This window comes from Saccopteryx bilineata, chromosome 9, assembly GCF_036850765.1.
Source record: "Saccopteryx bilineata isolate mSacBil1 chromosome 9, mSacBil1_pri_phased_curated, whole genome shotgun sequence".
NCBI classification, from domain to species: domain Eukaryota; kingdom Metazoa; phylum Chordata; class Mammalia; order Chiroptera; family Emballonuridae; genus Saccopteryx; species Saccopteryx bilineata.
Window position 1 is genome coordinate 70,559,483 of NC_089498.1, and position 25,677 is coordinate 70,585,159.

The 25,677-nt window shown below is 40.5% G+C and overlaps 1 protein-coding gene across 8 annotated transcripts in view; it reads right to left on the minus strand.

Moving 5' to 3' along the window:
- RUFY2 (RUN and FYVE domain containing 2) overlaps positions 1-25,677 on the minus strand; it is a 63,871-nt gene that overhangs the window by 19,372 nt on the left and 18,822 nt on the right. For 5 of the 8 annotated variants that reach the window (XM_066242671.1, XM_066242673.1, XM_066242669.1 and 2 more), the window contains 9 exons: positions 23,596-23,719; positions 23,338-23,399; positions 20,381-20,446; positions 15,676-15,745; positions 12,861-12,962; positions 12,613-12,729; positions 10,099-10,266; positions 6,867-6,964; positions 3,943-4,062 (listed from right to left, as the gene is read on the minus strand). In XM_066242671.1, the coding sequence (XP_066098768.1) occupies positions 3,943-4,062; positions 6,867-6,964; positions 10,099-10,266; positions 12,613-12,729; positions 12,861-12,962; positions 15,676-15,745; positions 20,381-20,446; positions 23,338-23,399; positions 23,596-23,719 (927 nt within the window). Of the gene's footprint in view, positions 1-3,942; positions 4,106-5,289; positions 6,106-6,866; positions 6,965-10,098; positions 10,267-12,612; positions 12,730-12,860; positions 12,963-15,675; positions 15,746-20,380; positions 20,447-23,337; positions 23,400-23,595; positions 23,720-25,677 lie in introns of those variants that run through there. The other 3 variants (XM_066242676.1, XM_066242674.1, XM_066242675.1) reach the window with 2 other exon arrangements.

The window sequence follows — 25,677 nt, forward strand, 5'->3', positions numbered from 1 at the left end:
GGGCACATAGGAGAAGCGCCCATTTGCTTCTCCACCCCCCCCCCCCCCTTCCTCTCTGTCTCTCTCTTCCCCTCCCGCAGCCAAGGCTCCATTGGAGCAAAGATGGCCCGGGCGCTGGGGATGGCTCCTTGGCCTCTGCCCCAGGTGCTAGAGTGGCTCTGGTCACGGCAGAGCGACGCCCTGGAGGGGCAGAGCATCACCCCCTGGTGGGCAGAGCCTCGCCCCTGGTGGGCGTGCCGGGTGGATCCCGGTCGGGCGCATGCGGGAGTCTGTCTGACTGTCTCTCCCCGTTTCCAGCTTCAGAAAAAAAAACCAAAACAAAAAAAAACCCAGACATGCCTGACCAGGTGAAGGCATAGTGGACAGCGTGATGACCTGGGACGTTCCAGGGAGGGAGGGAGTCAAATTGAAACCTAAGAACTGAAATATAAAATAATCTCACTGGATGGGCTCACGAGGAGAATGATGAGGAGGAGGAAAGAATGAACATACTTCAAAATAGAAAAATAGAAATTACTTAATCTGAACATAAAAATTACTTAATCTGAACAACAGAGAGAAAACAGACTGAGAGATAAAAACAGTGTCAGAAACCTGTGGGACTATTGTAAAAAAGATCTAACATTCATGTTAGTAGAGTCCCAGAGGAGAAAAGAAAGCAGGTGGAACTCAAAAAATATCTGAATGGCAGCCCTGACCACATAGTTTGGTTGGTTAGAACATCATCCCGAGGCACAGAGGTCAGGGTCCACACAAGAACAGCTCAATGTTCCTGTCTCTCTTTCTCTCTCTCTTCCTTCCTCTCTCACTAAATCAATAAATTTTTTACAATTTTTTAAAAAATCTGAATGGCCAAAAGTTTTCCAAATTTGGCAAAGATAAACGTAAAGATCCACAAAGCTGACCAAAGCCCAAACAGAATAAGTCAAAGAAAGAATCTTGAGAATAATTAGAACAATTCAAATGACAGTTTATTTTTCACCAGAAACTATGAAGACTAAAATAAAGTGGCACAACACTTTTCAAGTGCTGAACAAAAAGAACTGTCAACTCAGAATTCTAAGGATATCTTGAAAAATATCCTTCAAAAATGAAAATGAAATCAAGATGTTTTCAGATGAAAAAGCAAGAAAACTTGTTACCAACAGACCAACCCTCAAAAAATGGCTAAAGGAAGTTCTTCAGACACAAATAAGGAAACTTGGAACATCAAAAATAAAGAACAATAAAGAGAAAATTTTCTAAATAATGTTTAAAGGTTGAAGCATAAACTATAACATTGTCTGATGTGCTTTTCAGTATTATGTAAAGGAAATATATAAGCAAATTATATTATAAGGGGAAGAGAATATAAAGTGGAGGTAAGGCTTCTGTACTTCACTCAAAGTAATAAAATGTTGATACCAGTATACTGAAAAGTTTCAAATACACAATATAAAATGTAGAACCACAAAAAATATATATACAAAGAGACTCTGGCCAGCTGGCTCAATGGATAGAGTGTCAGCCTGGTGTATGGACATCCCAGGTCTGATTGCTCGTCAGGGCACAAAGAGAAGGGACCATCTGTTTCTCTTCCCCTCCCTCTTCCCCTTCTCTCCCTCTTCCCCTCCCACAGCCAGTGGCTCAATTGGTTCAAGCGTTGGGCCCCAGGTGCCAAACATAGCTCAGTTGATCTGAGCATTGGCCCCAGAGGGGGGTTGCTGAGTGGATCCCTGTCAGGGCACATGCAGGAGTCTGTATCACTATCTCCCCTCTTCTCACTTAAAAATAATCTGTATAAAGAAATATACTAAAAAACACTACAGATAAATCAAAAAGGAATTCTAAATGATATTCAAGTAACTCAAGGGAAAGCAGGAAAAGTAAAACAAGAATAAAAAAGAGAAAAATAAAACAACAGACTTAAGCTATAACATAAAAACTATTTCACTAATTATAAATGTGCTAATTACATCATTAAAAGAGAGACTGGCAGATTAGATAAAACCAAAATTTTAGAAACTACTTCAAATATTAATATAATGACGATTGGGCTGAAAGTAAAAAGATAGAAAATGAGAATATTAATCTTTTGTCTACTATATGAAAACACTAATCAAAAGAAAGCAGAAGTGGCTATATTAATTCAGATAAAATAGGCTTCAGAGCAAGAAAATTACCAGACAGAGAGGCTCATTGTATAATGATAAAAAGGTCAGTTTACTAAGAACACATAGCAATCCTAAATGTATAGACACTATTCAACAGAACTTCAAAAGGAACAAAAACTGTTAGAACTGAAAGTAGAAATACCTAGGTCCACAATTATAGTTGGAAAACTTCAACAAATCCTCTTTCAATACTGATAGAACTACTAGACAGAAAATCAGTAAGGATGGAGAAGAATTTAACACCTCAAACAACAGATCTAAAGCAGCTTGGCAAGTTACACATCATATGTAGCATGTGCTCTTGTTTAATGATCTGTTAAACAGACTACAAAACTAACTCTATTGTCTTTTTATAACAGAAGTGATACATATTTACTGGGGAAAATATTGATGTTTATAAAGTAAAAATTAAAATATCTCTGTCAAGCCTGACCAGGCGGTGGTGCAGTGGATAGAGTGTTGGACTGGGATGTGGAAGGACCCAGGTTCGAGACTCCAAGGTCGCCAGCTTGAGCGTGGGCTCATCTGGCTTGAGCAAAAGCTCACCAGCTTGGACCCAGGGTCGCTGGCTCCAGCAAGGGGTTACTCAGTCTGCTGAAGGCCCACAGTCAAGGCACATATGAGAAAGCAATCAATGAACAACTAAGAAGTCGCAACGTGCAACGAAAAACTAATGATTGATGCTTCTCATCTGTCTCCATTTCTGTCTGTCTGTCCCTGTCTATCCCTCTGACTCTCTCTCTGTCTTTGCAAAAAAAAAAAAAATAATAAATAAAACTGTTTATTTAAAATATCTCTGTCAATCAGCCATCACTCCCCTGAAATAATCATTCCTCAGAATCTGTATTCTTTGAACTCTTTTCTATGTATATGTAAGTATATACATATTCAGTTTTAATTTTATAAAATATAGGATCATACTTAGCATAGCATACTGTCTGAAACTTGCTTTTGTTTTCCAACTCAATGACATGTACTGACATCCTTCCTAGTTGGCTACATATCTATCATATGATGTACTCATAACAATGTTCTCAGAAAACATCACGTTAATAACAGATGTTCCTTTTATCTATTTTACTTATATATACATGGAGTTACAAAGGCTCATTATACTTAGAATTTAGAAACATAAATGCCAGATTAATGTTAAACAACAGAAAGAATTACTCTCCTTGAGCAAAAAGATAGCAAGATAGTTGAAAGTGCTTTATAAATAAAAAAGGTAGTAAAACCATAAGTTTACATCATAAGTATGTTTTCTAATTTTTTTTTTTTAAGCAAGAGGGGGGGGGGGAACGGAGAGGGAAGGAGAGAAGAGGGACTGACAGGAAGGGAGAGAGATGAGAAGCATCAACTCATAGTTGCAGCACTTCAGTTATTCATTGATTGGCCTTGACTGAGGGGCTCCAGCCCAGCCAGTGACCCCTTGCTCACACCAGCGGCCCTGGGCTTCAAGCCAGCAGCCTTTGGGCTCAAGCCAGTGACCATGAGGTCATGCCTATGATCCCATGCTCAAGCTGGTGACCCCAAGCTCAAGGCAGATAAGCTGACGCTCAAGCCAACGACCTCAGGGGTTTCGAACCTGGGTCCTCAGCATTCCAGGCCAATGCTCTATTCACTGTGCCACTGCCTGGTCAGGCTAATTTTTTTTTAAGGCGAACTACACAATCCAGGTGGCATCATTAAATAAATGAAAATATAGGTATTTTACCAGATGTGTAAAAGAAAGGGGGGGCAGGTAAAAATTATGTTAATAAGTATATTTTTCCAAGAATGGAATACTCACAGCTGTTTCTCTTTTTGAGAGATCTGTTTCTGCAGACTGTCGGATTTACTCTGACACTCCTGTAGGTGTTTCTTGTCCTCGTCTTCAGCTTCCATTTGCTCCTTCTCTGCTTGCTGCAATCTGGTGTAATTCAAATCAACTTTGGGTAAAACTGAGGCTAGAACTAGGGTGTAAAAGGGTGAAGAAGACAAATAAAAGAAAAATGGGGAAATAGAAACATTTCTAAATGAAAACAAAGTTTGAGGGAAAACTCACAAACTCAAACGTGAAAGAGCCACACAATGTCTAGAAATTGTTTTGTGATTTTTTTCAATATAACATATAATATGCCCAAAATACTATCTTCAAATTTGTTTTATTTCTTGTTCATAATTAACAATGCAAAGCAATACAGCCTTTACCACTTTTGTAGAGCATAATGAATCAACTTTCAAAGTAGAATAGGTGTGCTACTGCCTTTTTACAAAACCATGAAAGGCATAGTACCTGCCTCCACTACGTGAAGAAGCCGCATTGCTCTATATTATGTTAGGATGTGTATGCCAGGAATCAAGTGTGCTAACAAGGCCAAGAGCAAAGACCTGCAATTACTTCAAATAATCGCCTAGTCCTCCCTATAGGATCATTATGCATTTATTAATTATATCAAAGCTTTATTTATACATGTGTGTGTTTTAAGATTTAAAAAAAATTAGTACTAGATTCTATTCTCTAGAGATTATTTTTGTTCCTTGTCATAGAATTTTAAAAGTTAGCTGACAACGTGATTTTCATTTTTTCTGTTTATACATCATTGCTTCTCCCTGTGCTCAGCTCCACTCCCTCCTCCTATGGCCATCTAGGATTTCTTAGATTTAACTTCAATATTTTTATAAGAAAATAGCTCATGGCCCTGGCCGGTTGGCTCAGCGGTAGAGCGTCGGCCTAGCATGCGGAGGACTCGGGTTCGATTCCCAGCCAGGGCACACAGGAGAAGCGCCCATTTGCTTCTCCACCCCTCTGCCGCGCCTTCCTCTCTGTCTCTCTCTTCCCCTCCCGCAGCCAAGGCTCCATTGGAGCAAAGATGGCCCGGGCGCTGGGGATGGCTCTGTGGCCTCTGCCTCAGGCGCTAGAGTGGCTCTGGTCACAACATGACGACGCCTAAGATGGGCAGAGCATCCCCCCTGGTGGGCAGAGCGTCGCCCCATGGTGGGCGTGCCGGGTGGATCCCGGTCGGCGCATGCGGGAGTCTGTCTGACTGTCTCTCCCTGTTTCCAGCTTCAGAAAAATGCAAAAAAAAAAAAAAGAAAATAGCTCATAAGTATTCAAGAGACATGAATTCCTTGTAGGGAATCCTAAGAGAAATTTCTATTCAACTAACCAAAAAAACTGCCTCTTCTTTTCTTCCTTAAAATCATACCAATGGGGGCAATCCTCACATATTTCAGAAGTATAAATGCCACTTCCAAGTAAAAACGAATAGCTAAATTTAAAATACTAACGTGGGGGTGGGGGACCCAAGTGTTTTCTAATGTTATAGAAACTAAAAGAAAAGTTAGAGTGAGGTAGGCCTTGAAGCTGTGCTGTCACAGAAGAGAGCTCAAGGAAACTGGAAACGTGAGACGCTAAAGCACAAGACAATGGCCAATATGGGTTACAAACTATTTTAAATATATTTTAAAATTCATAGAAGAGCCATTAAGCAAAGAGTGGACCAACAGCGGAAAAGAAATCTGTGCCAACACATTGTGAAACCAAAGGTTAACTTATTTTTAAACAATTTTTATATTTTCCATCAAAAAGTAGCTAAAAAGATAAAACTGCATTTTAAAATTCTGACCTCCGATGGTCAATACTCAAAATCAGCCCATGTGCACAAGGTTTGAGGGATGTGGTTTTGGAAATCTAAGTGCACCCACTCTGCTTCACGTCAGTGTATTAACCATAGCAGCTGATCAAGAAGTGTACAGGGTCCCTAATACCCTTTCAGAAGACCTAATAGCATAAATTCCTTTCTATTTAACATATTATAAAATTGTTGATTCTCTTTTAGTCTATTTAAATACAAGTGGTTTTTAGAAAGATATATCTTTGACCAGCTTGTACTGGTCCTGAGTGTCACTGCTGGCACTTTTCACCAATGACATTGCAATTGTCCTAGTTTGAGTTAACAAATCATTGTCACTTCATAATGGAATGGACAGAAATCAAAGACAGAAAAAGGTAATAAAGATGTCCAAAATGTAAAAATAGGGATAAAGAAAACAAAAAAGAAAAAAGAAGAAAGAGGATGTCAATAAAAGAATATTCATGTCAATAAAGCAGTAATAGTTATGTTTTTCATAAGTAGAGTCAAAGAAAGTAATGATAAGACATATGTTGACACCAACATGACAGGTCAATGGAAATACATTACATTTTCCAACAATAAAAGTGAAAAATGCCAATATAAAACAATTCAATTTAAACAAAATTATTTCTGGGGTTGGGTTAAGGGTCCTAGCGCAAAGAGGAACAACTAAACTGTCAACTCAGGAAGCTTGATTTCAGATAAAGAGATGGTGAGTAACAAAGAATATGACAATCAATAAGCATGGAAATCAATCGAGGATAAGTCCACCATGGATTTAGTTCATTTTACAATTTTTCAAGGTTTCTGTTTGTGTATTTCTTTTATGTAATGTAATAGATTGAACATAAAATTGCTGATATTAGGCCTTTAAAAAAACACACCATAAAACGGCTCAAATGAATCAGCCCAATATAGAGCAACTTGATTCCATGCAACAACCAAAACAAAAAAGGCAAAATTCTGCTGGGCTTAAAAAAACCATGACCTAATTAATCTGAGTTTCCCTAATGGTTTTTGCAGCAGGTGTCAGAGTCGAGTGAAGACAAGGGGAAGGAAGAAAGGAATAAAGGAACTAAGACTGGAAATGCTGTACCTTTGTTCCAGCTGCCTCATGGCTACAGTGATTTTACTGGTTTTTTCTTCTAACCGGGCAATTAGTTCATTTTTTTCTTTCAAACTATCTTCGGAACCCTATTTAGAAAAACACAAAAGCTATAGTGGTTTTGATTTTTAAATCTGAATATTTGTAAGTTTTGTATACCATTTTGCTATGAGACTGTTACTTAGAAATGAGCAGAGTTAATTTGTAGATTAAAATACTACCATGATATAAAGCAGTAATACTATTAGATTTCATTTAAAATATAGTAAAGGAAAAAAGCCCCACCAGCCTTTAATGTTTTTAGAAGACAACAAGATCAGTTCTTATCAAATATGCTGTTTCTCAAATTAAATTTTAAAGGGATTTTGGCAACAAGTGTATTTTAAAATGTCACTATATTAGAGAATTCATAATCATTACAGTAGAGCATTTCAATCAAAATTATATCTTTCTCAAGTCTACCATATTTCTCCATGTATAAGACCCTTCCACGTATAAGATGCACCTCAATTTCAGGGCTTGAAATTTGAAAAAATATGTACAGTGGTCCCTCATCTGTCGAAAGGGTTAGGTTCTAAAACCCCCCGTGATAGGCAAAAATCAGCAAAACAGAGACTTTATATTTATTTTATTATTTATATACCATATTTTCCGCTCCATAAGATGCACTTTTCCCCCCCAAAAGTGGAAGGGAAATGCCCGTGCATCTTATAGAGCCAATGTTCATTTTTTTAAGTTGCTGCAGGGCGCTGCACCAGTAAATATATGTAGAATGAGCGCCAGCAGGAGCGTAATCATATCCGCCACAGCATCGTGCAGAACCCCGGCATCTGCTGAGTGATCTCCTGGTTCCAGTTTCCACAGTTGCATGCAGCACAGGGGGAAGGTGAGCCACGTTGTGTGGGCGCATTCACCTGGCATCACGAGGGCAGACGTGAGAGGAGCGCTGCAGGGGTGGAGGGCTGTGCTGCAGCTGCTGGGCTCTGTGTGAAGTGCTGACGTCACTTACTGCCCTATTAGTGCTCGACCAGTTTAGAGCACATATTAGCAAAACCACAAAAAAAAACTTTAAAAAAGTGAAGACTCATCTAACTGTAATTCCTGGGGTTCTTACCAGCCAGTTGCAACCTCTCAACGTTTCCATCAACAAACCGTTTAAAGTCTTTATGCAAGAAGAGTGGAACAAGCCCTGGCCGGTTGGCTCAGCGGTAGAGCGTCGGCCTAGCGTGCGGAGGACCCAGGTTCGATTCCCGGCCAGGGCACACAGGAGAAGCGCCCGTTTGCTTCTCCACCCCTCCGCCGCGCTTTCCCTCTCTGTCTCTCTCTTCCCCTTCCGCAGCCAAGGCTCCATTGGAGCAAAGATGGCCCGGGCGCTGGGGATGGTTCTGTGGCCTCTGCCCCAGGCGCTAGAGTGGCTCTGGTCGCAACATGGCGACGCCCAGGATGGGCAGAGCATCGCCCCCTGGTGGGCAGAGCGTCGCCCCTGGTGGGCGTGCCGGGTGGATCCCGGTCGGGCGCATGCGGGAGTCTGTCTGACTGTCTTTCCCTGTTTCCAGCTTCAGAAAAAAAAAAAAAAAAAGAAGAGTGGAACAAATGGATGGCTGCTGGTAATCATGATCTGACACCAACTGGGTGAATGAAGAGACCCTCTATCACTCAAGTTTGTGAATGGGTGAAAACATCATGGCAGTCAGTGAAGAATGAAACCGTGGTACGGTCATTCAAAAAATGTGGCATTAGCAATGCTTTAGACGGCACTGAAGATTGCATCATACATGAAAATAACTTCATGAACCTGAAGCACCAATTGTGTCCTCCTTTGAAATCAGTAACTTCTTTTTCATCAGCAATTCTTCTTGCCTCATGCTGAACCATATTTGTGGACACGGGAATTCCAATTGTCCTTTGCTCTTCAATCCATATCTTCAATTCCCTCTCTAAATCAAGCCATTTTGCTGACTTTGTTTCGTGGCCTTCTTCTGCCATGGTGTTTTCAGTAGGGTTTCTTCTTCCTATAGCCAGTCTTGGATTGATTTCTCAGTTGAAGGAGGACCAAACTGACATTCAGCAGCACAATTTCCATTCACTTTTGCAAACGATCCCTTTTAACTTGAATTCAGCACTGTACGAAAATTTTTTCTGAGCCATTTCAGGACAGAATGTGGCAAAACGTAACCTACCATAATATACTGGTAACAAGTGCAAAACAATAAGTACAAAGACAACAAGCACACACGCAAAAAACCCCAGAAAATGCAAGTAAAAATATCTACACCCATTGTATAAGACACACCAAGTTTTTTTGTTGTTGTTTTTTTAATTTTTTTTTTATTTTAATTTTTATTTATTCATTTTAGAGAGGAGAGACAGAGAGAGACAGCGAGGAGAGAGAGACAGGGGGGAGGAGCTGGAAGCATCAACTCCCACATGTGCCCCGACCAGGCAAGCCCAGGGCTTCGAACCGGCGACCCCAGCATTTCCAGGTCAACACCCTATCCACTGCGCCACCACAGGTCAGGCCCACACCAAGTTTTTAGACCCCAAATTTTTCAAAAAAGGGTGCATCTTATACATGGGGAATATGGTATACTATATAAAGAAGTTCAAAAAAATGACTGGTATATTTAGATTGAGTTTTCCCAAAAGATTTAACCTTTATACTGTTAATCTTTCAGCATTAAAAAACAAAACCAGATAGGTGATTGTTCTTTTATACTTTTGTCATTGCTATATTTCTTAAGTTTCCATTTAGGGGGGAAAAAAACCTCACTGCTTTTTTTTGTTTTTGTTGTTGGAGAGGGAGAGAGAGCAACAAGAAGGGAGAAGCACCAACTCTTAGTCACTTTAGTTGTTCACTGACTGTTTCTCATACGTGCCTTGACCTGGGGCTCAAGTCCAGCCAGTGACCTCCCGCTCAAGCCAGCAACCTTAGGCTTCAAGCCAGCAACCCTGGGCTTCAAGCCAGTGACCTTTGGGCTCAAGCCAGCAACCCCGGGCTCAAGCCAGAGACCTTGGGATTTTGAACCTGGGACCACAGCATCCTAGGTTGACACTCTATCCATTGCACCACCAGTGGTCATGCAAAATACTCACTGCTTTTTACAACCAATACAGCACAGTTAAAATAAGTAAGTTCATCTCTTAAAAACTAAATCCTCTATACAAATACTTCATTTTCAACTTATATAAAAAGAAAATCTGAGAATTTAAGAACATTCCTTACCTGCAACTTTTGATACATCTCTATGTTAATTGCTTTAACTTCCTCTAGTTGTTGTCTAAGGCCTATCAGAGTATCTTGTTTCTCATGGATATCTTTTTCCAGCAACTTCATGGCAAGTTCAATCTCATGTTTCATACTAACTTGTACTGCTAGCTCATTCTCCACATCCTGTAATTGCAACATAACCACTATTCATATTCCTTTACAATGTCTAAATCAGATACACAACAGTTAAATGAGACCAAGAAAATGTTTCTATTCAATATGTAAACTACTCCTTTTGATTTATAAGCACCACTAAAGGGAATCAAGCAGGCCCTATAACAACATTCTAAATATTTTCAAATGCAAATTTTGCTAAAATGAAAACATTTAATAGACTGTCAATTATCACTATTCTACTGGCTAAAGAATGAAGCATTTTGGCCCTGGCCAGTTGGCTCAGTGGTAGAGCGTCGGCCGGGCATGCAGGAGTCCTGGGTTCGATTCCCGGCTAGGGCACAAAGGAGAGGCGCCCATCTGCATCTCCACCCCTCCCCTCTCCTTCCTCTCTGTCTCTCTCTTCCCCTCCCACAGCCAAGGCTCCACTGGAGGAAAGTTGGCCCAGGCACTGAGGATGACTCCATGGCCTCCACCTCAGGTGCTAGAATGGCTCCAGTTGCAATGGAGCAACTCCCCAGAGCAAGAGCATCGTCCCCTGATGTGCATGCTGGGTGGATCCCAGCTGGGCACATTCGGGAGTCTGTCTGTATGCCCCCCCTGCCCCGCCCCCAACTTCTCACTTTGGGGGTAAAAAAAGACAAATAGCAAAGAGGATGAAAAGGCTGGCAATACTCTTCTTGACTCGAATGATACTGAAATGGGTATAATTCATTAAGATATACAATTGTATTTCTCTTATTTTTTAAAAAAAAAATTTTATAAAGATTTTATTTACTGATTTTAGAGAGAGGAGAGAAAGAGAAAAAGGTAGGGGGTGGAGCAGGAAGCATCAACTCATAGTTGTTCCTTCTCGTATGTGCCTTAACGGGGCAAGCCTGGGGTTTCCAACCTGTGACCACAGCATTCCAGGTTGATGCTTTATCCACTGCATCACCACAGATCAGGCTAAAATTGTATTTTTCTGTAGGTATTATATTTCTTTCTTTTTTTTAGCGAGAAAGGCAGAGACAGAGAGAGACAGACAGGCTGGAAGGGAGAGAGATGAGAAGCATCAGTTCTTCACTGTGGCACCTTAGTTGTTCATTGAGTGCTTTCACATATGTGCCTTGATGGGAGAGAGGGGCTACAGCAGAGCGGGTGACCCCTTGCTCAAGCCAGCAACCTTGGGCTCAAGCCAGCAATCTTGGACTTCAAGCCAGAGACCTCTGGGATCAAGCCAGCAACCATGGAGTCCTGTCTATGATCCCATGCTCAAGCCAGTGACCTCACATTCAAGCCAGATGAGCCTGCACTCAAGCCAATGACTTTGGGGTTTCAAACCTGGGTCCTAGGTCCTATGCATTCCAGTCTGACACTCTGCCCACTGTGCCACTACCTAGTCAGGCCAGTAGGTGTTATATTTCATAATTCCTTTTTTTGTAAATTTATTCATTTCAAAGAGGAGAGACAGAGAGAGAGAGAGAGAGAGAGAGAGAGAGAGAAGGTGGGGAGGAGCAGGAAGCATCAACTCCCATATGTGCCATGAACAGACAAGCCTAGGGTTTCAAACTGGCAACCTCAGCATTCTAGGTTGATGCTTTATCCACTGCGCCGCATGTCAGGCCATAATTCCTTTTTTTTTTTTTTTAATTAAGTGAGAGGAGGGAAGGCAGAAAGACAGACTTCCACATGTGCTCTGACCAGGATCCACCTGGCAAGCCTCCTATGGCGATGCTCTGCCTATCTGGGGTGCTGCTCCCTTACTCAGCAACCAAGCTATTTTTAGCGCCTGAGGAGGAGGCCATGGAGTCATCCTCAGTGCCCAGGGCCAACTTTCTCAAGCCAATCGAGCCATGGCTGCAGGAGGGAAGAGAGAAGAGAGGAGAGAGAGAGAGGGGGAGAGAGGGAGAGAGAGAGAGAGGGAGAGAGAGAGAGAGAGAGAGAGAGAGAGAAGTAGGAGGGGGAAGGGTGGAGAGGCAGAATAGTCACTTCTCCTGTGTGCCCCGACTGAGAATCGAACTTGACACATCCACAAGCCCAGCAAATGCTCTACCACTGAGCTAACCAGCCAGGGCCATATTTCATAATTTAAAGGGGTAAAAAAGAAGGTTAATTTAAAATATGATTTTACTAATATTTGAATACATCATTCTATTCTATTTCCTTTTCTGTAATGCTGGTCACAAGCTATTCATTTCACAAATACAGATTTTAAGTTTAAAAAACACATACAGTGGGAGCTTAAATATTTGAGGGAATTAGGGAATGAGATTGATAGCTACCCCACACCAAAGAAGAAACAGGCTGAAAGAGACTTGAAGTAGTGCTTGCTTAAGGGTAAACTGTTATTATTATTTGCTAATGTAACTTTACCTGTCTTAACTGAGATTCATCTCGAAGCTGCTTTCTGGCTTCATTGTACATTTCATCTAGCCCCTGCCGAGAATGCTTATATGTTTGAAGCTCAGTTTCCACATCCACTTTGGTAACCTAGGAAGGAAACTTTTTATTCTATAATAGCTACTATTAATACAGCATAGAAACACCCAGTCATTACAAAAGACCCAAAAAGTAACAATTTCTGACACAAGACAGTTTTTTTGCAATCAATCTATACTTACCTCCAGATGCTGCTGTGTTTTCATTAAAATCAATTTATTCTCACTTCGTAATTGATGATTTTCTTCTTGGAGTTTAATGATATTATTCTTTGCTATTGCTAACTAAATTATGGAACAGGAGCAAGAAAAACATTTTAAACATCTTTATTTATACTTGCTTTATAGGTTATGTTCATGGATACCAATAATAGAAATTAAAATTCTAAAACTAATAAAAATGTCTTACAACTACAAAAACTTTCATAAGAAATATGTGCTCCTATTATCCGAAGATACCAATAAAAAATTTACTAATTTCTCCTATTTCCTTCTGTTAGTTGATATATATTCTGTTAATCAAAACATACTATGCCTATCTGGTTTACAATATGTCCTGAATACAAAGTGCCTGAGTAAGCGTATAAAGAACTATGCGTTAAACAATAAAACTGTAAAGGTGGGTAAAAACAGAAACATCTACAAGGAAGAAAAGGTTTTGCTATTACTGAAAATGACATTCATGATAACCAAATAATACCCTGTGAGAAATGGCACATTGAGTGACCATCGCAAATATGAGACTGCTCTCATCATCAGTTAAACATGAATGGTTAAGTGGCTTGGCTCTGAGGCCCAGAATAAAAAGAAGGGTTAGGAAAGGAAAGTAGGGACCACGCCCCAATGCTGGCTTGCAAATAAATTTCTGAATAATTTATCAAGGAAACAACTTGAAATTAACAGTGTGCCTAAGGCCAAAAAGAGGCACAAACCAGTAAACAGCTCTCTCTAATGGTCCAAAACTATTCAAATGAAGGTGCATTCTTTTTCCCCCTTTTTTAAGGTTGGAAAAATTACTTTATGAAGACGTAAGAAGCACTGAGTATAATTAAACTGTAATCCAGAGTTAGATACAATTCCAAAATAAGCTATCATAGATGAGACCATGAAATTTCCTAATACTTGATTTTAATTACATTGAGCTAATTTTCTAAAACTCAGAGGAAGCAATATTTATGGTATGTGGAGTAGTTATGAAAAATCGGGCATCAGGTATATCATGTATGTATATCTGTGTTTGTGTGCACACACACCTATCTCCCAAGAGTATATGAACTAGGAAACAGGTGATGCACATATCTCAGCATTACTAGAGTGCAGAGTTTGAGACTGGGATTTATATATGCTTTTCAAAGTGTGGGGTTTAGAAAAGAAGACATGTTGTTTTCAAAACCTGAAGGTTTTCTCAGGACTGAAGTCAAAACTGTAACTGCCACAAAAGAGAAAAAGAGGGAAGCTTTTCTTTGTCTGAAGATGCATTTTTTAGAAATTTATTCATTTTAGAGAGAGACAGAAAGAGAAACACAGCGAGAGAAGGGGGGGAGGAGCAGAAAGCATCAACTCCCATATGTGCCTTGACCAGGCAAGCCCAGGATTTCGAACCGGCGACCTCAGCGTTCCAGGGCGATGCCTTTACCCACTGTGCCACCGCAGGTCAGGCCTGAAGATGCATTTTTAACTGCAGCCATAAAATCATGTGTTCCCTGATTTTAAAAAATTGGGCGAGTTTTAAAAGAAATAAGAATTTTAATTAACATAGAAAATAGGGTCCATAGTACTAATAAAACAATTTCTTCCTCTACCCTAAATTAGTCTGAATATAGAAAGCAATACTTTCATGCTTTCATGACAGGTTTTTAAAAACTTAATGTGCTCTGGCCGGTTGGCTCAGTGGTAGAGCGTCGGCTGGGTGTGCAGGAGTCCCGGTTTCGATTTCTGGCCAGGGCACACAGGAGAAGCGCCCATCTGCTTCTCCACCCCTCCCCCTCTCCTTCCTCTCTGTCTCTCTCTTCCCTTCCCGCAGCCAAGGCTCCATTGGAGCAAAGATGGCCCGGGCACTGAGGATGGCTCCATGGCCTCTGCCTCAGGAGCTAGAGTGGCTCTGGATGCAACAGAGCAATGCCCCAGATGGGCAGAGCATCGCCCCCTGGTGGGCATGCTGGGTGGACCCCAGTCAGGCACATGCGGGAGTCTGTCTGACTGCTTCACCGTTTCCAACTTCAGAAAAATACCAAAAAAAACCCAAAAAAAACTTAATGAAAAAGTAGTATTAAAAAGAGAGCTAATGCCTGACCTGTGGTGGTGCAGTGGATAAAATGTCAACCTGGAATGCTGAGGTTGCCCGTTCAACACCCTGGGCTTGCCCAGTCGAGGCACATACAAGAAGTAACTACTATGAGTTAATGCTTCTTGCTCTTCCCCCTTCTCTCTCTTTCTCCCTCTCTAAAATCAATAAATAAAATCTTTAAAAAAAATTTTTTTTAACTTTCAGTGTTTATAAAAAAAAGTGAGTGCTAAAATAAGTTTCTGGTTCTGGGACTACCAGATAGCCACTTTGACAATGCAAGGAGCCAGAGCACATGGGATGGATTTTCCACATGGGAGGGTGAAGGAAGGGTGGGTCTGATCTTGCTTCAAAAGAAAAGCAAGCTGAACAATGGAACAAGTGAGAGAGTGTCATTTTAGCAGAAAATTCTAACTACAGGTGATTCCACTATTGAAATTCAGGTTATCCAGATTTGAAAATGAGAAGCACAGCTTATTCATAGAAGAGTATGTATGAGTTTCATCTTTGAGGCCCATTTCTAGAAGTTGAGTACCTTGAAACTATTCAGATTTACCCGAGATGTGTGGTTTCTCTCAAACTTCTCAATTACAATTATATTACAAGTATTCCATCATAATGATGAAATGTATGTGTGTGTGTGTGCTATAGATGAAAAAGGATTGCAAATATTAGGTCCATAAAAGACAATTATACATGGCTGGATGACAATACCTCTTCAATCAGCTTCGTATTTGACTTTTCTAATGAGTCAACTCTTGAATGGAGACTGCTGACTGTGCTGCTGAAATTAATAAAGAAAAAACTCATTCAAAATCACACGAACTCACAAAGGCAAGAAAAACTGTTACCCTAGACTCTATGTTGAGTGACATGCACCAACTGCCCTGTCTGAATTTTTGGGTGTGGAAAATATCAAGTTGGACAGCTTTAGCCAGAAAAACAATAAAGACTGTAGCTGCCCTAGCGGTTGGCTCAGCGGTAGAGCGTCGGCCTGGCATGTGGGGGACCCGGGTTCGATTCCCGACCAGGGCACATAGAAGAAGCGCCCATTTGCTTCTCCACCCCCCCTCCTTCCTCTCTGTCTCTCTCTTCCCCTCCCGCAGCCAAGGCTCCATTGGAGCAAAGATGGCCCGGGCGCTGGGGATGGCTCCTTGGCCTCTGCTCCAGGCGCTAGAGTGGCTCTGGTCGCAGCAGAGCGACGCCCCGGAGGGGCAGAGCATTGCCCCCTGGTGGGCAGAGCGTTGCCCCTGGTGGGCGTGCCCGGTGGATCCCGAGTCTGTCTGACTGTCTCTCCCTGTTTCCAGCTTCAGAAAAATACAAAAAAAAAAAAAAGACTGTAGCAAGAGAGTCAATATTTCTATTAAAATTTCATTTGATGCTGCTCAATATTTATCTTCTTAAGATTCCTTTTATAGCCTGACTTGTGGTGGTGCAGTGGATAAAAGTGTTGACCTAGAATGCTGGGGTCACTAGTTTGAAACCCTGGGCTTGCTTGGTCAAGGCACATATGAGAGTTGATGCTTCCTGCTACTCCCCCCACTTGTCTCTCTCCCCCATTCTCTCTCCCTCTTTCCTCTCTAAAATGAATAAATAAAATCTTAAAAAGAAAAATAAAACAAAAATGGCCCTGACCGGTTGGCTCAGTGGTAGAGCATCAGCCCACCATGTGGAAGTTCTGGGTTCGATTCCAGTCAGGGCACACAGGAGAAGCAGCCATCTGCTTCTCCACACTTCCCCCTCTCCTTTCTCTCTATCTCTCTCTTCACTTCCTGTAGCCAAGGCTCCAATGGAACAAAAGTTGGCCCGGGTGCTAAGGATGGCTCCATGGCCTACGCCTCAGGCACTAGAATGGCTCCAGTCGCAATGGAGCAGCTGCCCAGATGGGCAGAGCATCGCCCCCTAGTGGGCATGCTGGGTGGATCCCAGTCAGATGCATGCACTTCTCACTTCAGAAAAATACCAAAACCCCCCCAAAAAGATCCCTTTTATATTTAAATTATAATTTTTAAGAAAATTCCACACAAAGATTACTAAATACTGTTTAAACTAAATTTAAAATTATTTTTTAAAGGATGAACTTCAAATGTCCATTTTATAATGAAGTGGCTTAATGAAACTTATAAACAGTGTTCATCAACAGAAGCCCCATACTGTTCCCCCTCTCCACTTCCATAATAACTTAAAGACCTTCAAAGTCACTTAGTGTTGAGAAGTGTGAATATGAGATACCTAATATCAGGTACCCAGTCAGCCTGAGGCTAAGCAAACACCCCATCTTTCAAGGATATAGTCATGTCAGGTTATACCACATGAACACAACTGTTTTTGCATTTTTGTCTAAATCAATCAAGGCTGGACATCATTGCACATTTTACTAAGTCTAATTTTCAAGGCCTGCTTGATTTTACCATTCCAAACTTTCTCTAATAAAATGTAGTATGTTGTATACATTATAGTAAAAATGTGTAACAGGTTTAACATATTTGATACCAGTCTCAGAAACAACTATTGGCATAGTAGTTGAGCTGTGAAACAAGAAAAATGTTTTCTCATTCATATTAAATAATTTTTAAATATAATCATTCTTAGGCAAACAACTTGAGTTTTTCACAAATAGCCAGGGTATCCTGATATGAGATTAACGCACTAGAAGATCAAAGACCAAGATAATATAGTCCCTGCGTTTCTACTTTCTAATTGTGTCACCCTTGTAAAACCTTTTTGAGCTTCAGTTTCCTTACCTATAAAATCAGACAATAATACCTGCCCTACCTTATGTGAGAATGAAAAAGTAATCAAAGAAAGCACTTTTGAAAAAAATAAACCCTCAACAGTGGTTTTCTTTGAGTGAGGGATATCAGGTGAATTCTACTTTTATCTGCTTTCTATACTTTCAAAATATTATAAACATATAAGATATATAATCTACTTAGAAAAACAATGAAACTTTTTAATACATAAAATATTCAAGGTAAGGCCCCAGTATTACAGTCATTGATTAACATACACATAATTTAAGAGAGACTGAGAAAGTTCATTTGCCAAATGGAATAGACTCTAAGACAGACTGTTGAGTAAAGTACAGAATATTGAAAAAAAAAAGTATATCACCTTATGTGTAAAGAACTGGGAGAAGGTGAAAAATATAAGAAACTATATGTATATTCTTGTTTATTTGCATAAAGTATCTGTGAAGGCATTCATCAGAACCTGAGAGAGAAACTAGATGGTTGGCCATTATGGAAGAAGGAGACTTTTCCTTTAATATTTGTTTTAAAGTTTAAACTATGGGGAAATATTACCTGTTCCCAAGAAAGTAAATAAATCAGCAATACAAGGTCACACTTAGAAATACAATGTCAGAAATACAAACTACAAAATACACATGTATATACCTATATATTTCCTATGATATCTATTATTAAAACTCCTTGATTAAAAAAAAAGACACTTGGCCCTAGCCAGTTGGCTCAGTGGTAGAGCACTGGACTAGTGTGTGTGAATGTCCTGGGTTCGATTCCCAGTCAGGGCACAGTGGAGAAGCAACCATCTGCTTCTCCACCCCTCCCCCTCCCCCTCCCCCCCCTCCTCTCCACTCCCCTCTTTCCCTGCTGCAGCCATGGCTCAATTGGTTTGAGTGCATCAATCCCAGGCAGTGAGGATGGCTCTGTGGAGCCTGCACCTCAGGCACTAAAAATGGCTTGGTTGCAAGCACGGCCGCAAATGGGTAGAGCATCAGCCCAGATGGAGTTACCAGGTGGATCCTGGTTGGGGTGCATGCAGGAGTCTGTTTCTCCATCTTCCCTCCTCTCACTTGGAAAAGAAGAAAAAAAGAAAAAGAAGAAGACACTTGTCTGACCTGTGGTGGCACAGTGGATAGGGCATTAACCTGGAATGCTGAGGCCATTGGTTTGAGATGCCAGGCTTGCCCAGTCAAGGCACTATAAAAGCAACTGCGAATAGATGCTTCCCGCTCCTTTCTCCCTCCCGCCTTTCTCTCTCTTTCTCCTCTCTTCAAAATCAATAAATAAAATCTTAAAAAAGAAATGACTCATACAAGATCTCTTCTTTCTCTCCAACTTCAAAGGGAAAGCAAGAGATCCAGTTTATTAGTTTTTCTACAATAGGAAAATGTTGAATTGTATTTCTTTTATTGTAATACATGTTTTTTTGTTTTGCTTTTTAAATTTTTTGACACAAAGAGAGTCAGAGAGAGGGACAGATAGGGACAGACAGAAAGGAAGGGAGAGAGATAAGAAGCATCAATTCTTTGTTGCAGCACCTTAGTTGTTCACTGATTACTTTGTCATATATGCCTTGACCAAGGGGGCTACAGCAGAGCCAGTGACCCCTTACTCAAGCCAGGGACCTTTGGGCATAAGCTAGCGACCATGGAGTCACGTTTGATCCCACGCTCAAGCCAGCGACTCCGTGCTCAACCTGGTAAGCCTGTGCTCAAACCAGATGAGCCCACACTCAAGCTGGCAACTCAGGGTTTTGAACCTGGGTCCTCTTCATCCCAGTCCAATGCTCTATCCACTGCACCACTGCCTGGTCAGGCCTGTACTACATGTTTATTATGTAAAATTCAGAAAGTACAGAAGAGTATAAAAAATAAAAATTATTCATAATCCCATTATCCAGAGATAGCCATTTTTTTTTCATTGTTCCTTTTAACTAATAAAAACAGTCCATTCCTAACTATGTAGCAAATATTCACTATATATGTTACATAGTATGGTAGCCATAAGCCATTTGTAGCTACTAACAAACACAATGTGACTAGTTGAAATAGAAATGTACTGTGATATAAAACACATATTAGATTTTGAAGATAGTACTAAACAATTAATATAAAATTTATCAATAATTTTTATATTGATTACATGTTGAAATCATAATATTTTGGGTATTTGGAGTTAAATAAAGTATATTTTTAATTAATTTCATGTTTCCTTTTTTAACCTTTTTAATGAGGTTTACCAGAAATTTAAAATTACCTATATGACTCACATTATACTTCAGAACTGCACTATAGTATTTTACAAACAGATCTTAGAAATTCTTCCCAGAGAGAGTATTCCCTGACAGTTTTAACAACCAGGTGACATTGTAGGGAGAGAACTTCCACCATGGAAGATGAAAGCTACATTTATACATAAAGCCCTTTGAAGTAGGAAAAATGAATTATTGAACCATCAAAATGATATAAACCTCCACCCTACCTAGCTTTTTTCTTAAGGATACAGGGGTAAATTTGAAATTATATTTCTAAATTCTCTGAAGATTCTATTTAAAAATCTGACTCTGAAAATGAATTATTTCCAATAATTCTCTATAACCTTAATTTTGATTTTCTTTATCTCCTCACCCTTTCTCAAAGAGGTGCAGAAGGAATGGGGTTCACAATACTTACTTCAGTTGTCTATTTAGTTCTTCAACATAATTCTTCTGGTCTAATATGGCAGCAATTTGAACATTCCTAAAAGGAGGAAAAGTAGTTTTGTACTAATTGGAAAGGTCTTGAATGTTAAAAATGTCTAAATAATCTAAAATTACTGTAAAAAATATCTAGGTCATTTAAAATTGTTCTAAAACCATTCTAATGAAACATTATTTTGTGCCCTGACCAGAGAGCTCAGTTGATTAGAGCATCATCTTGAAGTACCAAGGATGCTGGTTTGACCCCTGGTCAGGGCACATAAAGGAAAAGCTTGATGTTCCTGTCTCTCTTACTCTCCTTCTTGCTAAAATCAATAAATAAAAAAATTTTTTTAGAGCCTGACCAGGCGGTGGCACAGTGGATAGAGCGTCGGACTGGGATGCAGAGGACCCAGGTTCGAGACCCTGAGGTCGCCAGCTTGAGCGTGGGCTCATCTGGTTTGAGCAAAGCTCACCAGCTTGGACCCAAGGTCGCTGGCTCGAGCAAAGGGTTACTTGGTCTGTTGAAGGCCCATGGTCAAGGCACATAGGAGAAAGCAATCAGTGAACAACTAAGGTGTCACAATGAAAAACTAATGATTGACACTTCTCATATCTCTCCGTTCCTGTCTGTCTGTCCCTATCTATCCCTCTCTCTGACTCTGTCTCTGAAAATAAATAAATAAATGTTTTAAAAACCTACACATTATCTTGCCTTTAAACTAAAATTCAACAATCTTTATAATCATGTAGTAATAAGCTGTATACTAAATAATTATAGTCCTCATTAAGTAAATTACTTGCTAATACTAGCTCCATTAATATATTTAAAAGATTTTTGCATCAGTATGATTTTTATTAAAGTATACTGACATATAACATTGTGTAAATTTAAGGCATACAATACATTGATTCAATAGTTTTATATATGATATGATTGCCACTGTTGCAATAATTATAGATTAAGTATATTTTAATTTTAAACACAATAGATCTTAAAATAAACTAGCATACATAAGCTTGTGAATAAGCTTCATCCCTTTTATCATGAAACACAGCTAATTAACTTTATTTATTTTTTAAGAGAGAGAGGGAGGGGGGAAGGGAGAGCGAGCGAGCGAAACATCGATTTTTTATTCCACTTATTTATGCACTCATTGGTTGATTCTTGTATGTGCCCTGACCAGTACTGAATCCACAACCTTGGCATATTGGGACAATGCTCTAATTAACTGAGGTACCTGGTCAGGGCCCACAGCTAACGATTAAAATGGGTCTTAGGACACCGTGGCTAGATAGCTAAGTTGGTTGGAGCATCGTCCTAAAGCACAGAGATTGCAGGTTCAATCCCCAGTCAGGGCACATAGAGGAACAGATCTATGTTCCCCTCTCTCTCTCTCTCTCTTTCTTTCTCTCACTTCCTCTCTCACTAAAATCAATAAAAAAATTAAAAATAAAATTTAAATGGGTCTCAGGAAATACAGGTATAACCGAAGTTATACATCATACAAAAGCTTCCTTCCAAGTGGTTTTTGCTTTGTAAAGTTTGTAAATAGAAGTAAAAACTAACAAAGCAAGAACTACACACAAATTAAGGAAATAAAAACCACATTGTAAATAGATAGACCTCATACTGATTTATAAAGAGCTTCAATAGTTTGACCTGTGGTGGCGCAGTGAATGAAGTGTCAACCTGGAAATAGTGAGGTCACTGGTGTGAAACCCTGGGCTTGCCTGGTCAAGGCACATATGAGAAGCAACTGCTGTGAGTTGATGCTTCCCGCTCCCTCACAGATACACTTCTCTCTCTCTCTCTCCTCTCTTTAAAATCAACAAATAAAATCTTTTTTTTTTTTTTGAGAGAGAGAGAGAGAGAGCTCCAGGGGTAGCCAAACAGGAAGGGAGAGAGAAGAGAAGCATTAACTCATAGTTGCAGCACTTTCACTGTTCACGGATGGCTTTCTCATATGTGCCTGTACCGGAGGGCTACAGCCAAGCCAGTGACCCCTTGTTCAAGCCAGCAACCTTGGGCTCAACCAGAGACCAGCTATTATCCCATGCTCAAGCCAGATGAGCCCATGTCAAGCCAAGCAACCTTGGTGTTTCGAGCCAGGGTCCTCTGCAGTCCCAGGTCAATGTTCTATCCACTGCACCACTACCTGCTCAGGCTAAATAAAATCTTTCAATAGAAAAAGAAAGCAACATTAAAAAAATGCATGTGAGCCCTGGCCATTGGCTCAGTGGATAGTGTCCGCCCGGCGTATGGACACCCAGGGTTTGATTCCCAGTCAGGACACACAGGAGGAGCGACCATCTGCTTCTTTCCCTGCCTTCCTCTTCCCCTCCCATAGCCAGTAGCTTGATTGGTTCAAGCATGGCCCTGGGTGCTGAGGAAGCTCAGTTGGTCTGAGCAGGTCAGCCTCAGGTGCTAAAAATAGCTCAGTACTTGAGCATCAGCCCTAGATGAGGTTCCTGGGTGGATCTCAGTGGGGGCACATGCAGAAGTCTGCCTCACTATCTCCCCTCCTCTGACCAAAAAAAAAAGGCTCTGACCAGTTGGTCCAGTGGTGGAGCATCAGCCCAGCGTGTGGATGTTCTGGGTTCGATTCCCAGTCAGGGCACACAGGAGAAGCACCGATCTGCTGCTCTATCCCTCCCCCTCTCACTTCCCTCTCTTTCTTTCTCTTTGCCTCCTACAGCCATGGCTCAACTGGAGCGAGGTGGCCCCGGGCACTGAGGATGGCTCAATTGCCTCACCTCAGGTGCTAAGAAGAGCTCAGATGCTGAGCAATGAAGCAATGCCCCAGATAGGCAGAGCATCGCCCCCTAGTGGGCTTGCCAGGTGAAATCTGGTTGGGGCACATGCAAGAGTCTATCTCTCTGCCTCCCCTCCTCCTCTCACTAAATATATATATATATAAATGCACGTGAAATAATTTAAGAAAATCATACCTTTCTTTATTTCCAATTTCATCTTCATTCTTTAAGTACATGGAAAAATCAATCACTCCAACCTGAATTTATAAATAAAGTTATTTCTATTAAAAGGGGAGAAATATCAGAAGTACCTTTAACATGCAACAGAATTTCATTCTCAACTTATCTTAACTTTTTAAGAGCACTGTTTACAACTCAGAGTAATCCCTGGATCAAAGAATAACAGTGCAAATTTAAAACATTCTACATTTGATACTAGTCATTTTTACTTACTTGTGAGTCTAAATCCTCTCCTTTTACACACAGATTAGCATCTATCACATTCAGGCCAACCAGCAGCCCAACTATTACTGCTCCTTCTTCTTCCATCATTAGGGCATGATACTCATAAAATTCACTGTGAAAATTAAAATAATAAAAACCTTAAATCACAAATTTATTTCAAAAACTAAATTTTCAAATCTCAGCTCCTTATTACAAACATGGAACCGAAAAATATTAGGTATCTTCGACCTGTGGTGGCGCAGTGGATAAAGCGTCGACCTAGAAATGCTGAGGTCGCTGGTTCAAAACCCTGGGCTTGCCTGGTCAAGGCACATATGGGAGTTGTGCCAGCTCCTCCCCCACTTCTCTCTGTCTCTCCTCTCTCTCTCTCTCTCTCTCTGTGTCTCTCCCTCTCCTCTCTAAAATGAACTTAAAAAAAATTAGGTATCTTCAAATTAGCCCTTCTATATTGAATCATTTAAAATTTTTGAGATTTACATGTCTATACAGAAAACGTCTGAGAAAGAGACTAAAGGAGATAAAATTGAAAAAAAAATGTTGAATGAGAAAGAAGAGAAGCAAAGAGAAATTAAAAGAGAAAGAAACATCACTGAGACCTGGGATGTTTGTGACCCTCAGAAGACACAGTAACTATTACTGATCTGATTACAACACCTTTTTTAATGAAGTTTATTTTATTAATTTTAGAGAAAGAGGAATGGGGGGGGTGAGAGAGAGAGAGATGAGAACATCAACCTGCTCCTGGATGTGCCCTGACTAGGTATCGAACCGGCAACCTCTGCTCTTCCCGACAATGGTCTAACCAACCAAGTTATCCAGCCAGGGCTGATTATCCTTTTTATTACAGTTGACTTTTCAATTCTAGTACTTATTAAGACCCTTGGCATAAAGACTAAGGTGAGGAAATGAACATATGAAACATTTCAAAACCTACAGTCAAGTCAGTGCATTTGATATATGTATTGATATGTTACCAGAAAACCAATAAAAGATACTTATGGAACTCTATATTCTAAGAAATGTTCAAATAAGAGACATGTGAAAGAAACTGGACAGTTTAAAAACTAATACTTCAATATTCATATTAAAAAAAAGTTATCACTATCATGCCTTCCCATAAACTTCCATGTATAGTATTTAATCACTTCAGTTAACCTTTAGAATATTATTGAGAAATTGCAAGTGCTTAAAGTATGGTCATTCTCATTTTAAAAATAGGAAAACCACCCTGGCCGGTTGGCTAGTGGATAGAGCGTCAGCCCCAGCATCTTGATGTCCAGGGTTCAATCCTCAGTCAGGGCACACATGAGAAGTGACCATCTGCTTCTCTCCCCCCTCCCTTTACCCTTCTTTCTCTCTTCCCATCTCACAGCCAGTAGCTCAACTGGTTAGAACTAGGGCCCTGGAAGCTGAGGATAGCTCAGCTGATTCCAGCTTAGGCCCCAGAAGGGGGCTGCCAGGTAGATACTATCAGGATACATGTAGGAGTCTGTCTGTCTCTCCTCTTCTTTAATTAATTAAAATAAAATAAAACATAGGGCACTCCCGTGAAGGAGAGGCAGAAACCACAGCAACAGCCCCAGAGGACAGGCACAGAAAACGCCCATACCCAAACTCCCTAGGCAGCAACAGCAGAGGGGGTGGCTGGCCTGCAGACAGACCACACCTTGGGAACACAGAGGCCACACCCAGTGGACTCCAGTGGCCAAAACCTTCTTTTACACAGACAAAATGAGAAGGCAGAGAAATGCAACACAAATGAATCAAGAGAAATCCCCAGAAAAGGACCTGAATGAGTCAGATAAAACCATTACCAGATGCAGAGTTGAAAATAACGATTGTTAGGATGCTCAAAGATATTAGAACAACAATAAATGGTCATTATGACCATTTAAATAAAGAGATAGCAAATATAAAAAAGAACATTGAAATAATAAAAAAGAATCAGTCAGGGTCCTGGCCAGTTGGCTCAGTGGTAGACCGTCAGCCTGGTGTGCAGGAGTCCTAGGTTTGAGTCTCAGCCAGAACACACAGAAGAAGCGCCCATCTGCTTCTCTACCCCTCCCCCTC